This window comes from Pempheris klunzingeri, chromosome 7 (assembly GCF_042242105.1).
Source record: "Pempheris klunzingeri isolate RE-2024b chromosome 7, fPemKlu1.hap1, whole genome shotgun sequence".
NCBI lineage: Eukaryota > Metazoa > Chordata > Actinopteri > Acropomatiformes > Pempheridae > Pempheris > Pempheris klunzingeri.
The window spans coordinates 23,318,502-23,334,069 of NC_092018.1; the positions used below are offsets into that span (position 1 = coordinate 23,318,502).

The following is a 15,568-nucleotide window of genomic DNA, read 5'->3' on the forward strand; positions in this document are numbered from 1 at the left end:
GATAATCAATCTTAAAGATAATGATCTTTACTGAATATGCAAGGAAAGCAACAGGGGTTAAGGGAAACTGATCACTAACCATGTCTTAGATACCAGTGTTGGCAGTCTTAACAAACCCCCTGTTGTGTTTCTTTCCCCAGGGTGTTGTGGGTGAGCTGGGACTTCAGGGCCCTGCTGGCCCTCTTGGACCTAAGGTCAGCACTGCCTCTTAAACCGCACACACAGATTAACATGAAATGTCACTCAAGCATGTCCAGTATTCTGACTGCTCTTACAATAACATTCATTCCGTTCATCTGTATTACCTTCAGGGACTAAAAGGTAGACCTGGGCTAGAGGGAAGGAAAGGACAAAAAGCTCAAAAGGTCAGCTCAAACGTCTGTCTGTCTGTATGTGTATGTATATATCTTCCGCCTGTTCAGCATCACTCATTTATGAATAAGATCCGGTTAAATATAATATGATCTAAGATTAAACAAATCTAGTGATGTTCTATATTATTATTCGTGTCATCAAATCCCATGGCCAGACCCAAACCAACAATAAACATATCCTACTAACAAATACTTGACTTGATACTTAGTATTTCTCTGTGCCATAAAGCTCCATTGTTGTCCACACTGAGCGCTGGGTGACACATTCCTTCATTACCATGAACACACACACTGTAGTTTTATTTTGACCCAAACAAAATGGGCTTGGAACTGAGAGCCACAGAGAGGGTGCTGATGTCCTGGGACATGAACCAACACATTATTGTTGTTGCAAAAATATAAAAAAACACAAGCCTTATCCTTTAAGTGTGAGAGCCTTTCAGATAAACGTCATGTGTTGTAATGCATCATACAACTATTAAGTCAATTTAATCAAAAACTGCAAAAGCTTACACATTTTACCAAAATTCTCAGTAAAGATGAAAGTGCATATGTACACACACTACTCACAAAAAGTTAGGGATATTTGGCTTTCAGGTGAAATCTCAGGATGACCCTAAAATACATTCTAACCTTTCCAGGTGAACTTAATGTGACCTTCTCTAAACTTGTCCAACTGTTCAGTGTTTCAGTACTTTTTGCACAAGTTGCTGTTCTCTGACAAGAAGCTTAACAGCAACATTCACAACAGGTTTGATCCATGAATCCACCAATACATTTCCTGCTTCAGTTAGAATTGGTATTTAAACAGTCTTCCTCATCCTGCTGTTCACATTCTGACATCATGAGACCAAGACGACACCTAACAGTTGATCAGCAGCACCTCAACACTGGAGGCTTCAAACAGGAAGTCCTCAGACGGAGGTGTTCACTGAGCTTAGAGGGTTACAGAGTGTCATCAGGAGGTGGTAACAGTGATACAGAGAGACTGGAAGAGTCACAGACCACTGTTGTTAGATTTTCTTTCAATAAATTGTTTAAAATGAAGAAACTACCAGTGCATGCTTCTACTTAAATGCCCTACTTTTATGATATAATATCACTGTAGCATTAACTTTTTACATTTTCCATAAATTTCACCTGAAAGTTGAATATCCCTAACTTTTTGCGAGTAGTGTATATATGATTTAGTAAGTTTCAATGAAAATATGAATTCACTTGCTTAATATTCACGTAAATCTCATAGTGAGATTTATATTTTTTGTGATACAGATTTTTCTAAAGTGGCAGTCTTGAAGATATTCACTTAACTAAATGTCTGTTTAGTGGCAGAATGAGTTAACACAAAGTCTATGGCCCACAGTATTCTTTGAAGGTCTGTGGTGACATTCCAGGGAAAAATCCCAAGCAGCATTCATCATCCAGTCGTGGTTCCATCAGAGAGGTTAGGTGGAAGCAGTGTGGCGTCTCTCTTTGCTAATTTGCAAGTAAACAGTTCCTATGACCGAACAAAGAAAGAAAAGATTGAAGACAACAATGAAACTGAAAAAAAAAGTGCAACTCAGAGGAAAAATGAATAAATCCAACATTCAGATGAGGACAAACAGTTAAAAACATCAGCAAGGACGCTGTTCTGATCTCTGACAGAGTGAGACCTGAAATGAGATGATGAGATGTTCGTGTAATGATAATAATAATAATAATAATAATAATAATAATAATAATAATAATAATAGTAATAATAAAAGGCCATGTAAACCTTTAAGTTGGAGACAAGTTTAGATAGATAGTAAGAGGATAGTTTAAGATAAGGATAAATCAGAATTGCATCAAATTACTAATCCTTATGAACTTGAAATATCTCTAAAATCTCAGTGGTTTGAATTTCAGGGAGATGATGGCGGTAGTGGACGTCTGGGGAAGGATGGCCGCATTGGGAAGAGGGTAGGATGACACACCTGACCTCTTACAGAAATGTGAACCTGAATGCACATCCTAAAATCTGATGTGATTCCTTTTTAAAGGGGAAAAAAGGGAAAGCTGGAAATAGAGGCATTATAGGAAGGCAAGGAGAAAAGGTCAGTGGTGTCTGCTAATCCTGACAATCTGTATCAGCTATTACCTGTAAAAAGAAAAATGTAACTATTTTGCTTTTGTTTTCAACTCTGCTCGGGGTGTTACTGTACACTGCATCAAGTTTGGATCTTTCTCTCGCCCTACAGGGGAAGGTGGGGGATGTGGGTGTGTTTGGTCCTCCAGGGAGACACGGTACATATGTAAGTTGTTTTTAGCATCATCAGAATTTTTGAAACTACTGTGTGTGCTGTGAATCATTCTTTGATCATTAGTTGTATTATCAACATTCCTTAAATTCCCTTCTTGGTGTGTTGTGGTCGGTCAGCCTCAGTGTAAATGTTGTGCTGTATATTTGTCATCCTTTATTCTTCATCCCATCTTCATCTTTATAGAAGATTAACATTCATCTCTTCTCTTACAATTTTTCCCAAAAGGGTGAAGATGGTCCACGTGGAGAAAAAGGTGAAATGGGTAGACCAGGCCTTAAGGTAGGGCTTTAGACTTTTTCTGTTTACAAGTTTATCAGGGACAATGCTCATTTATCAACAGAAAACAATAGTACTGTAGTTTAAGGGTATCAGGATACATAGCTAGTATTATTTAGTGTTATCATCTCCACTCTACCTACAGTGGATATAAAAAGTCTACACACCCGTTAGATTTGCCAGGTTTTTGTGATGTAAAAAAAATGAAACCAAGTTAAATCATTTCAGAACAATTTTCCACGTTTAATGTGACCTATAACCTGTACAACTCCGTAAAAATCTTTTAAGGGGGGAAAGTAAAAATAAAAAACTAAAATAATGTGGTTGCATAAGTGTGCACAGCCTCTTATAACTGGGGATGTGGCTGTGTTCAGAATTAATCACATTCAGAATCATGTTAAACAGGAGTCAGTAGACACCTGCCATCATTTAAAGTGCCTCTGATTAACCCCAAATAAAGTTCAGCTCTTCTAGTAGGCTTTTTCTCACATTTTCTTAGTCGCATCTTACAACAAAAGCCACGGTCCGCAGAGAGCTTCCAAAGTCTCCCAAAAGCATGTGGGGAAATGTGTCATGGTCTGATGAAACCAAGGTTGAACTTTTTGGCCATAATTCCAATGTTCGGTGCAAGAACAACACTGCACATCACCAAAAGGACACCACACCCACAGTGAAGCATGGTGGAGGCAGCATCAGGCTTTGGGGCTGTTGTTCTTCAGCTAGAACTGGGGCCTTAGTCAAGGTGGAGGGAATTATGAACGGTTCCAAATACCAGTCAGTGTTGGTACAAAACCTTCAGGCTTCTGCTAGAAAGCTGAAGATGAAGAGGAACATCCAAATCAACAAAAGAATGGCTTCAGCAGAAGAAGATGAAAGTTTTGGAAAGGCCCAGCCAGAGCCCAGACCTGAGTCTGATTGAAAATCTGTTGGATGATCTGAAGAGGGCTGTGCACAGGAGATGCCCTCGCACTCTGACAGATTTGAAGTCAAGATGAGCCATGCTGATGGACTCCTTCCCAAAAAGACTGAGTGCTGTAATAAAGGTGCTTCAACAGAGTATTAGTTTAAGGGTGTGCATATTTATGTAACCACATTATTTAATTTTTTTGTTTTTGCTCCGATCAGTATTTCAATATGCAAATTAATTAGGTGGAGCTGCGTCCAGGGTCAAGGGAAGCAATGCCATATGTCTTCTTGGGGTCATTTCATACATTGGATCTTTAAGAAAAAAAACATTCCTATAGTTTTGTCACATTTTACTGTGACATAACTACAAGAATGTTGTGCAACTATGAACATCAGCATACAGCTGGATATCAGCATCAGCACATTAGAACAGAGGGCATATCGTTAGAATAATAGTGGACTGATTTCTATGTAGTGGACTGTCTTCTACATGTGTGGCTTGTTGTACACATTATGATTTTGAAGAGAGTACACTCTGTATTTCCTAATATGCAGGGAGAATCTGGCGCTATAGGACCACCTGGCCCTCCTGGTGGAGAAGGGTTAAAGGTGAGCTTATGTATCAGTTGAGTAGTCCATGTAAGCTTTCTTAACAGTAGGCATAACTAGTTGATGCTCTTTCATGTGTACTGACTTATGCACAGTATATCATATTGCTGTTTCAGGGAATGCAACGTTCTGTTGGAGAGCCAGGACGAGCCGGTCAAAAGGGAGAACAGGTGAAGGAAACCTGTATTTGTATCAAAAACATCCGATCAAACACAAGAATTAAAACTCATCACTTTCCTCACATCAGAATAGTGTAAAGGGCACTGGAGACAGACCCAGGTGGCATTTTTTAGAGTTTTTTGGTGTTTTCTTACTTTTCAGGAAGCCATAGGATTCTTTTGAAAGAAACTTGTTTTAGATAATAGCAAGATTAAATTATTAGATAAGAATTCATTAAACTGAACATTATAGCCAATTCTGTTTTTGTTGCCATATGATTGCTTACTCAAGGAACCTTGAACTGATTTGAAAGTCTGCCGAAATAGGACACTGATGCGCTATGATTTTAGCCTAACTGACCGAATTCAATATACGGAATGAGCTATATATAATTCATATGACCGTGGTGCATGTCTGCTGTCTCAGCAGGACTGTGCTTCAGATATGACTCAGCACATCTATGCTTGTATGCTATTGTCAAGCTAAAATGATGTTATTGATTCCTCTCCAGCCAACTTCTTTGAAGTTAGAGGGTTGATTTGATAATCTTGAATTGAGATGATTACAATGACAGATTTGATGGTGTCTAAATAACCTACATGCTCTCATCTGAAATTATATCAAGATTTTTTAAGATTCATCAAAGAAAAGGAACCATTTGCATCCCAAAATAATAGCACGGGATTCACCTTAAGAAGTCTTGGTCATAATCCAGTTAACTGTGAATATGATTACAAAAAACGTCACAAAATGAGCTGGACTTATGTCAGTCATCAACAGTCAAATAACTCAGTAATCCACGTACCAACAACATGGCTCATAAATGGAGCCTCTTAAAGGTATGGTAGGTAGGTAGGTAAGTTTTTGACCTGACAGCAGATCTTATACAATTCATAGTTACAAACACAGAGTTTTTGTTACATGCAGTGTCACACATATCCAACGTCACGCTGGCAGGATTAATCACTGCGGTCACAGAATGAACACGACAGATGTGATGCTCACTCTGATGGTTTATGCATATGTCATTAAAATCAACTTGTAGAAGCTTCTAATGCAAGCTTGAGAGTATCTGCATATCAACTTCAATGCCATATTGAAATGAACTGAAACAAGTGGCTGTTTTGAATGTATTTAAATCTTAAAAACACTTAATTGGCCGTGATCTGGAGTGAATTAAAGAACACACTGGTTTACAGTATATCAACCTACATTATTAACCCCTCTCTTTGACCAAGGAATGCTGTCACCATTGCTTCTGCGCAACTGCATTCACATGACTGTCAAAATCATGTCAAAATTGTGTCAAAGACGACTTTGTTGTCCATTAAAATGCACCATAAAAGCTTTTGATGAATCTTCAGGTTTGATCATTCTGTTCCCTTAACTAGGCACAAATAATCATTCAGCAGTATTGTCTGTTTCCTAGGGGGACATCGGTCCACCAGGTAGACGAGGTGCTCCAGGCCTACCTGGGCTGCCTGTAAGTCATCTGTATTAACTGCCATTGTGGCCGACAATAATAACTGCTTAGAAAGAATAAACACCACTTAACATGTGCTCCTCTGCTTTTCTGTTCGTAGGGTTTGTTTGGACATAAGGTGAGTAAATCCCAAGACGTAGACATTCATTGAAAAGCACTTATTTCTAATTTTGAGCTCTTGTGATCACCAGGGCTTAAAAGGATTTACTGGACCACCAGGCACTACTGGAGAAAAAGGCTTACCTGTGAGTACAGTACAGTGCAATGGACATGGGAAGAATGCAGTTAGGTTGTATAATGCACACAGTATGACACAAGAAATATGTGCCACCACACATCAGGAGCATCTGTATTCACACAGCACATTCTGTTTGTTAGGGTCCACCTGGACCACCTGGGACCCCAGGAACCTCCTTGAACCTCACACTGACTCAGCTGAAGGTGAGTGTGACTGGAACTGGAACTTAGAGCAGGGGTTATTATTGTTATTATTATTTGTAGAAGTAGTAGTAGCAGCGGTGGTAGTTGTATTATTTGTGATAAGTCACAATGATTATGAATTTGTTATTACATCAACATAACAGCTCTTTAGGGGCGACAATCTCAGCATAAGGCTTTCTTGAGAGGCCCTTCAAAAAGTCCTTTGAATATTCACAACTCTAAAATAGCTGATGCATCGCAAATAGACACACATTCTCATTTATTGAGCCAAGCAAGCCTGTATCTAGAAAACACACAGTGATGTCACTTTGTCAGACAAGCAGACAGGTCTGTCACTCCGTTCTAGTCTACAGTAAAATACATTTTCACGTAGTTTGTAGTTGTGAATATAACTTTTGAGAGAGAGAGAGAGAGAGAATCAGCTGTTTCTATGCACCTCTTGCAGATTTCTGATTACTAAATGTAAATAGGTCTTCAAGGTGTACTTTACTATTGCACTTCCATGAAGTTGGGAGATTAGTGGGCCATTACACAACTACATTTATAGGTAGCACTCTGAGTAGTATTACCAAGTAATCTAATCTACACTGAACAAAAATATAAACGCAACACTTTTGTTTTTGCGCCCCTTTTTTCATGAGCTGAACTCAAAAATCTAAAACATTCTCTATATACAAAAACAACAAATATTGTTCACAAATCGGTCTAAATCTGTGTTAGTGAGCACTTCTCCTTTGCCGAGATAATCCATCCCACCTCACAGGTGTGGCAGATCAAGGTGCTGATTAGACAGCATGATTATTGCACAGGTGAGCATCATATCTCCTTTGCATAGAGTTGATCAGGTTGTTGATTGTGGCCTGTGGAATGTTGGTCCACTCCTCTTCAAAGGCTGTGCCAAGTTGCTGGATATTGGCAGGAACTGGAACACGCTGTCATATACGCCGATCCAGAGCATCCCAAACATGCTCAATGGGTGATATGTCCGGTGAGTATGCTGGCCATGCAAGAACTGGGATGTTTTCAGCTTCCAGGAATTGTGTACAGATCCTTGCAACATGGGGCCGTGCATCATCACGCTGCAACATGAGGTGATGGTCGTGGATGAACGGCACAATAATGGGCCTCAGGATCTCGTCACGATATCTCTGTGCATTCAAAATGCCATCAATAAAATGCACCTGTGTTCGTTGTCCATAACATGCGCCTGCCCATACCATAACCCCACCGCCACCATGGGCCACTCCATCCACAACGTTGACATCAGCAAACCGCTCACCCACACGACACCACACACGCTGTCTGCCATCTGCCCTGAACAGTGAAAACTGAGATTCATCCGTGAAGAGAACACCTCTCCAACGTGCCAGACGCCATCGAATGTGAGCATTTGCCCACTCAAGTCGGTTACGATGACGAACTGCAGGCAGGTCGAGACCCCAATGAGGACGACGAGCATGCAGAGGAGCTTCCCTGAGACGGTTTCTGACAGTTTGTGCAGAAATTCGTTGGTTATGCAAACCGATTGTTGCAGCAGCTGTCCGGGTGGCTGGTCTCAGACGATCTTGGAGGTGAACATGCTGGATGTGGAGGTCCTGGGCTGGTGTGGTCACACGTGGTCTGCGGTTGTGAGGCCGGTTGGATGCACTGCCAAATTGTCTGAAACGCCTTTGGAGACGGCTTATGGTAGAGAAATGAACATTCAATTCACGGGCAACAGCTCTGGTGGACGTTCCTGCAGTCAGCATGCCAATTGCACGCTCCCTCAAAACTTACGACATCTGTGGCATTGTGCTGTGTGATAAAACTGAACATTTCAGAGTGGCCTTTTATTGTGGCCAGCCTAAGGCTCACCTGTGCAGTAATCATGCTGTCTAATCAGCATCTTGATATGCCACACCTGTGAGGAGGGATGGATTATCTCGGCAAAGGAGAAGCGCTCACTAACACAGATTCAGACAGATTTGTGAACAATATTTGAGAGAAATGGTTGTTTTTTGTATATAGAAAATGTTTTAGATATTTGAGTTCAGCTCATGAAAAATGGGAGCAAAAACAAAAGTGTTGCATTTCTATTTTTGTTCAGTGTGTATCTATAAAATTTTAGCTCCCCTTTAAATTGCCACTTGTAATTTCTTCAGTTATGCTATTCCTCTTTATTTTGAAATTAACATTTCAGGAGCTCATGTACATGTCAGACAAGCCCAACTACATCCTGGTCCAGACTCTTTTGGACTCCCTTCAGACAGATCTACGCTGGTTCATAAACCCACCAGATGGGAGCAAACAGCACCCAGCTACTACATGTCTGGAGCTATGGCTCGCTCACCCCAACTCTACCAATGGTGAGATTGGCACAGGATCAGTCACTAATGCTCTGCATAATTACAAGAGGTACTCTTACTGACGTGTTACTTCTCTGGAAATAGACAACATGTTTTTTATCATCAGCTTATACCATAATCTCTAGGTCAGAATGGCATATACATAATCATATTTATCAGCAGGTGATGCAAATGTATTGTGAATGTGCAGAGGAGTATGATAAAAACACATCTGTTATTTGTGCTGTGTTGTAAAATTTGAGAATGAATTTTAAAATGCATCTTCTTTCAGGGATGTATTACATCGATCCTAACCAGGGGAGCCCAGCCGATGCTTTTCAAGTGTACTGTGACTTCACAGCAGAGCCAAAGACCTGCCTGTCTCCACTCCAGCGTCAGGTGTCAGCAACACACACTATACCTGATAAACATTTACAACATAGCATTACACACAAATAATACAAAGACAAATGAGATTGAGGTTAGAAACATCTAAGTTAAGTCCCAATAAAATGGTTGATTGCTTTCCGGATGAATGTTGCCATTCTTGTTGCTCCTTTGCAGAAATATTTTTGAAAAATCCTTGAAAATACTGCTGGAGTTTGATACGAGGAGTTTGATAGGAAGGTCCACAGTAATTGGTTATGGACATCGTCAGCCCAGCAAAAATGACAAAAGCTTGGTGTAAATGGAAGCACAGATACTCTACTATAGTGCTAAAATCTCCTGTATGCTGCACTTCATAGACTGAAAACAAGAATGTTGGCCACTGGACAGTTCTTCTTGATTGTTAAAGCACAATATGCACTTCCTCTCCTGGCCTGTACTTTATCTTCACATCTAAATGAACCGTTAAACAGGACTTGCTTAGGTCTAGCTGTGCAGCATACGAGATGCATCCTACAGAAACAGATTATGAATGATTGCTTTCATGTAGTGGGTATAAACATGGAAAAACAAAATACCTTAAAACTATTTAACCCATTCATGCTTTTTTCACACACACTGTGGAACCAGAGGTATTATTAATCTGTGCTGCCAGTTGATAGATTTTTTTTTTGCCAAATCTGCCTTAAGATAGAAACCACTAGTGATCACCACTTATACGGCGATATACTTAGATAGCGTGTATATTGAAATTGTGACAGGAAAAAGAAGAGTTAATACCCATTCACGTAATGTAATAAATCGCAAAGCTGTCTGTTTCATGACTTTATATTCATGTAATGAATATACAAATGTCAATTGAGACATAAAATGTCAACATAGGAAATAAAGAAAACACTTTGGTTCTAATAGTCAACCCACTGTGATCACTTCAAGTGCTTTCCACTGTAGTTCAGACCATATGCAATTTAAAAGAAATGCACTTTTGTAAAACGTATCTTATTGATGTGACAACATTAAATGACTGACCACAGTTTCCAGTCAAAGCTTGGCTGAAGGATTCTGGCACCAACATGTCATTTCACTGGCTGAGCAGAGTTGAAGACGGCTTCCAGGTGAGCGGCTGATCCAGACGTTGCTTTATTTGTCTCAGATTGATTTCACTTGTTGCTTGCTTTTTCCTCTCTAAATTACATCTCATGTGCAAACGCCTTACCTCCAGTTTGAGTATGCAGGAGGAGCAGATGTGGTGCAGATGAGGTTTCTGCGACTGAACAGCAGATTCTCCGCTCAGACCATCACTTACTCTTGTCAGCCAGGAAATAGACAGAGCCACAGAGAGAGGGAAGTCAAGTTCCTGGCGGACACTCAGAGGCATAGTTACCTGGGGATGCTGCGAGACTGTGTGGTAAGTGACAGTGAGGATGATGATGATGATGGGGTTCATGAATTCAAGAAAACAGAGTTTGACTCCACAACCCCAACCTACACACACCTTTAATACATGTTTTTTTTTTAACATTTTAACATGCTGCAGTATTTTGCTGCAGAATGCTCTGATCATAAACCAAACCATTGGACAAATTACAATTTTGACCTGTTGTTGGCGCTCGATCAAAAGTTAAGGGATCAGCGTAAAGTTATTACATTTCAAAGTGAGGGGGGGGCACCCACTTTGATGGCAGTCCATCCAGTTGTTGCCCTGACATTTCACTTAAAACCACCTCATGGTGGCAGGTCAGGGGGTCACCAGAGTTATTCCAATCCTTTTGTCTGTACATACCGTGAATGTCTGCTTACCACATTTGTGCCGCTCCGTCTAGATGTTGATATTTTACAGACAGATGTTGAAGACTTTGACCTACTGGTGGCAAAAAGTCATGGGATCATCAAAGTCAGAAGGATTCACCCTCTGGGGACCAAGAATGTCTGTATAACATGATATCCATTCAATAGGCTGGCATTTCCATCTGTAGAACCACACCACCAGTGTGGCTAAAACGAACATGAAAAGACTGAAAAGAGAGATTCACCTGCTTTTTAAGTCCTTTAAAAACACTGTTTCCTTTTCCACAGCTGTCGGAGCAGCTGGAGTCGGGAACCCAGGAATCAGTTTTTCAGTTTGAAAGTGAAGACCTCCAACTCCTGCCTCTCAGGGACCTGGCAGTGTTCGGAAACAAAGAAGCAACCCAAGAGTTTGGCTTCACCATTGGGCCAGCGTGCTTCAGCTAGAGGCGCCCTCTGTCTCTTAGCACGATTACATCTGTGTGGTGGTCTGCAGCTACAAAGATCGGACACCAGTTTTGAGTCGGCATAGCACTCTGGTTCATAGTTGTGCTGACCAGCCAATTTATTGTGGATGTCTTGTGGAGCAATTTCGTTGCTCGCAGTGGAAATTCTGGGTCAATAGTGACCAAGAACTTCCTTTTTACCAACAAAACAATGAGGACAAGAGACCCAAATTGTCCTGGAGAAAGTGTTTCTCTCCTGCTCTGAAGGTTTCCTCTGCACAGACTGACTGTTGGCTTGCCCACTTTTTAGACCAGGGATATTGTGAACATGAAGTTCTTTACATTAACCATATTTTGTACATTTTGTTGGTGTGTTTTTAATATCTGCTATTTATGCAAATGCTCAACATTCATTTATTCATTTTAATTTTGATCCAGGTACATTTTGACTTGATTGTAGCGTTCAAGTGACAATACAGCTCGTGCTGCCATGGTGACAACTCATGGGTCATGCAACAAAGCTAATATGGTCGCTCCCTGTCGCTTTGGACTCTCCAGTTCTCTCTGTTCCTTTTAAAGGTCAGCAACATCAGGATGGTTTGCAATTTGTCATATGGTGCAAATTCACATTAGAGTTTGCAAAAGTTCAACTCCGTGCATAAGCAGCACATGAATTAACTTGGCCATAGCCAGCAGATCCACTGATTGCAGCGTTTGAAATAATTTATTTTGATCTGAAATGTTGCTGTGGCTGCAGGTGTGACTGTGCGGTGTGAGGTACAGCTGGAATCACAAGGCCATGATTTACTTCTGTACAACTCTAGTACCTCTACAGTACAATCAGAACACTATTTTGTGGAGTCCAACAAAGAATTGGATGAATGTATTGCTATTGGAGTTTTGAATCTATCAAAAAATTAAAATCCAATATTTTTCAGGTTATAGTTTGACGAAATCAAGTTGGCTGGATAAGAATTAACAGAACAATTTTCGCGCAGGTTGGTTTCGTTATTAACAAATGCGCACAGAAGGATCCACAAATGTATTTCATGATTTGTATTTAAGTTACAAAAGTTACAAAAATGTCTTTCAGTGCTCACAAAACATTCATCTTTGTAAATAAATCTAAAAAAACTAGGTTCACAAATGTATTTCTGATACATACACAAATATTTCTTGTTTCAATAAATGCAGGAGAAATCCACAAATGTATGTATTTAAAGTATTTGCAATTGGGATGTTACATTTATATCCACAGGTACACTGAATGGTACAAATTAAGCAAATAACCTACAAGCATGCTCTCTGGCATGTATCAAAATTCTGAGGAGGCCCATTTAATTATGGCTTTGTATCAAGATGGAAAAGAGAGGAAAAGATCCATGTGACTTTTTTTGTAACAAGTCTTTATTGGCAAAAGGACTAATCGTACAGTACAATTAAATGAAAATGAACAAAGCAGCTGTTACAAGTCATCTAAGCAACTGTGAGACCCAGCTAGTTATGCCCCTACACGGCATGGCACGTGCTACTGGCTACAGTTAAAGGACAGCACAGAAGCACTGACTATGGCAGCACAAGAGCAGCCACTTAGTGCAAGACCAATATAGGCGGGGGTCTACTACACCAGACAGGACCCCAGGTGCAGGCTGTGCAAAGATGCTCCTAAAACAATCCAGCACACAATAGCAGGGTGTGAGATGCAGGCAGGAACAGCGTACGTGGGGCGCTATAACTGAGGATGGCCTGAGAATGGAATACACCTCCCAAAGTTGTTGAGAATGACTGAGCTAAGATCCTGTGGGACTTCTAGATTCAGACTGACAAACTGGTGATGGCTAACCAACCTGACATCATGCTGTTTGCCAAACAACAGAAGAAGGCAGTGGTGATGGATGTAGCAAACCCGAGTGACAGCAACATCAGGAAGAAGGAACATAAGAAGCTCGGATGATACACGGGGCTGGAAAAGATGTGGAGGACTAAAGGCAGCAGTGGTGCCAGTGGTGATCGGAGCACTGGGGGCTGTGATCCACAAACTGGGAGAGTCAGCTCCAGCAGATTCCAGTTACAACATCTGAGATCTCTGTCCAGGAGAGCAATCAAAGGAACAGCTTAGATACTGTGTGTGTGTGTGTGTGTGTGTGTGTATATATATAGTAGTATATATATATATACACACAAAAAGTTAGGGATATTCGACTTTCAGGTGAAATATATGGAAAATGTAAAAAGTTAATGCTACAGTGATATTATATCATGAAAGTAGGGCATTTAAGTAGAAGCATGCACTGGTAATTTTATTCATCTTAAACAATGTATTTGAAGAAAATCTAACAACAGTGGAGGGTATACCACAACAAAAATTTCGGTGCCTCAATAAATTGGGATGTGGCCAAAGGACGTCCACTCCTCTCCTTTCTGTGACTCTTCCAGTCTCTGTATCACTGTTCCAACCTCCTGATGACACTCTGTGACCCTCTAAGCTCAGTGAACACCTCCGTCTGAGGACTTCCTGTTTGAAGCCTCCAGTGTTGAGGTGCTGCTGATCAATTGTTAGGTGTCGTCTTGGTCTCATGATGTCAGAATGTGAACAGCAGGATGAGGAGGACTGTTTAAATACCAATTCTAACTGAAGCAGGAAATGTATTGGTGGATTCATGGATCAAACCTGTTGTGAATGTTGCTGTTAAGCTTCTTGTTAGAGAACAGCAACTGCTGCAGAAAGTACTGAAACACTGAACAGTTGGACATGTGCATTCAAAAGTTTAGAGAAGGTCACATTAAGTTCACCTGGAAAGGTTAGAATGCATTTTAGGTTCATCCTGAAATTTCACCTGAAAGCCGAATATCCCTAAGTTTTTGTGAGTAGTGTGTGTGTGTGTGTGTGTGTGTGTGTGTGTGTGTGTGTGTATATGTGTATATATATATATTTTTTCATGCTATTACCTCAGATTGTTGAAGGCCCAAATCCTGAGGTATGTCAAGTATGTGCGGCATACACATTGTAGCATAGGTAGCTACAATCCTTAAGGCACAGGTCTTACAGAGAGGCCAGGCAGCAAGGACCACAACCTCTGCAGGCAGACCAAACACATCTCCTCATTATGGCATGCGATGGCTGGGAAGCCAGTCTACACAGTTAATCAATAGTCTCCAATGGGTGTAAAATCTGTCAGGGGAACTTTTTAGAGTAAACTTTCAATTTTAGAAGCCAAGGTTTGAATGATGGTGGCATGGCAGTCTTCCATAGAAGGAGAAGCAAATGCGATCACTTTGGTTTGGGTAGCTGTCTTCTTAATTTTGTATTGGTACACTATCAGAGATGGCTATATGAGGAGATGGAGGGACGAGGAGGTTGGGAGCATCTGGCACATTTATTGTCCAACTTGTCTGAAACTGTGTAAGACTGAGCCTGGCACAGCGAGAGGATTGCTTAACAGCAGTGAGGGCATCTTCCCAGAAATGATCAGAAAAGGTCACCCGTAGTTCCTTCTCCCAGTCAGCCCTAATCCTCTCAATGGCGTCGACCAATGTTGGGACTAACAGGTTGTAAAAGAGTGAAATATGCCTCTCTGATAACGTACAAAATGTAAGCACAGAATCTACACCCGTGGTTGGTGAAATTTGAGGGAACTGTGGAGAACGAGTTCAGCATTATTATTTTTTTTTCATCATTATTTTTATTATTTTCGTAGCTGAAAAATATCTATAGAAATCTGAGTTGAAGGTTGCACACAACTGCTCAAAGCCTGCAAACAGGTTATTTTATAAGATTTTTTTCTAGACAGCCAATGTCCCTTTCCTTAAGGGAGGCAAATTTAGGGTCAATTCCAGCTGGCAAGAAATAATTACTGCAAGTAGGGGTCACCAATGACAATGAGGTTAAATATACATTGTGAAAGGGAGATGGTTAGGGTGCTTTTCCTGCTGACTTTATGGTCTCAGTTGCTCGTGTCAAGTCTTCTTCAAGTGAAATAGGCCATAAAGTAGAACATGCTGTCTAGTCTGCCTGACCCATGGGTCGTCCCACGGGACCCGTGGATTGTAGACCGGCCTAAGCATCACTATTAACTAGTTACTGACAGCTATG

At 40.7% G+C, this 15,568-nt stretch overlaps 1 protein-coding gene across 1 annotated transcript in view; it reads left to right on the plus strand.

The window, feature by feature from the left end:
- Positions 1–6,510, plus strand: part of LOC139203661 (collagen alpha-1(I) chain) — a 58,530-nt gene extending 52,020 nt beyond the window's left edge. The window contains exons 47-55 of the mRNA XM_070833488.1: positions 141–194; positions 2,265–2,318; positions 2,597–2,642; positions 2,776–2,782; positions 2,885–2,938; positions 4,567–4,620; positions 6,039–6,092; positions 6,193–6,210; positions 6,471–6,510. Of these exons, the coding sequence (XP_070689589.1) occupies positions 141–194; positions 2,265–2,318; positions 2,597–2,642; positions 2,776–2,782; positions 2,885–2,938; positions 4,567–4,620; positions 6,039–6,092; positions 6,193–6,210; positions 6,471–6,510 (381 nt within the window). The remainder of the gene's footprint in view (positions 1–140; positions 195–2,264; positions 2,319–2,596; positions 2,643–2,775; positions 2,783–2,884; positions 2,939–4,566; positions 4,621–6,038; positions 6,093–6,192; positions 6,211–6,470) is intronic.
- Positions 6,511–15,568: the final 9,058 nt, after the last annotated feature.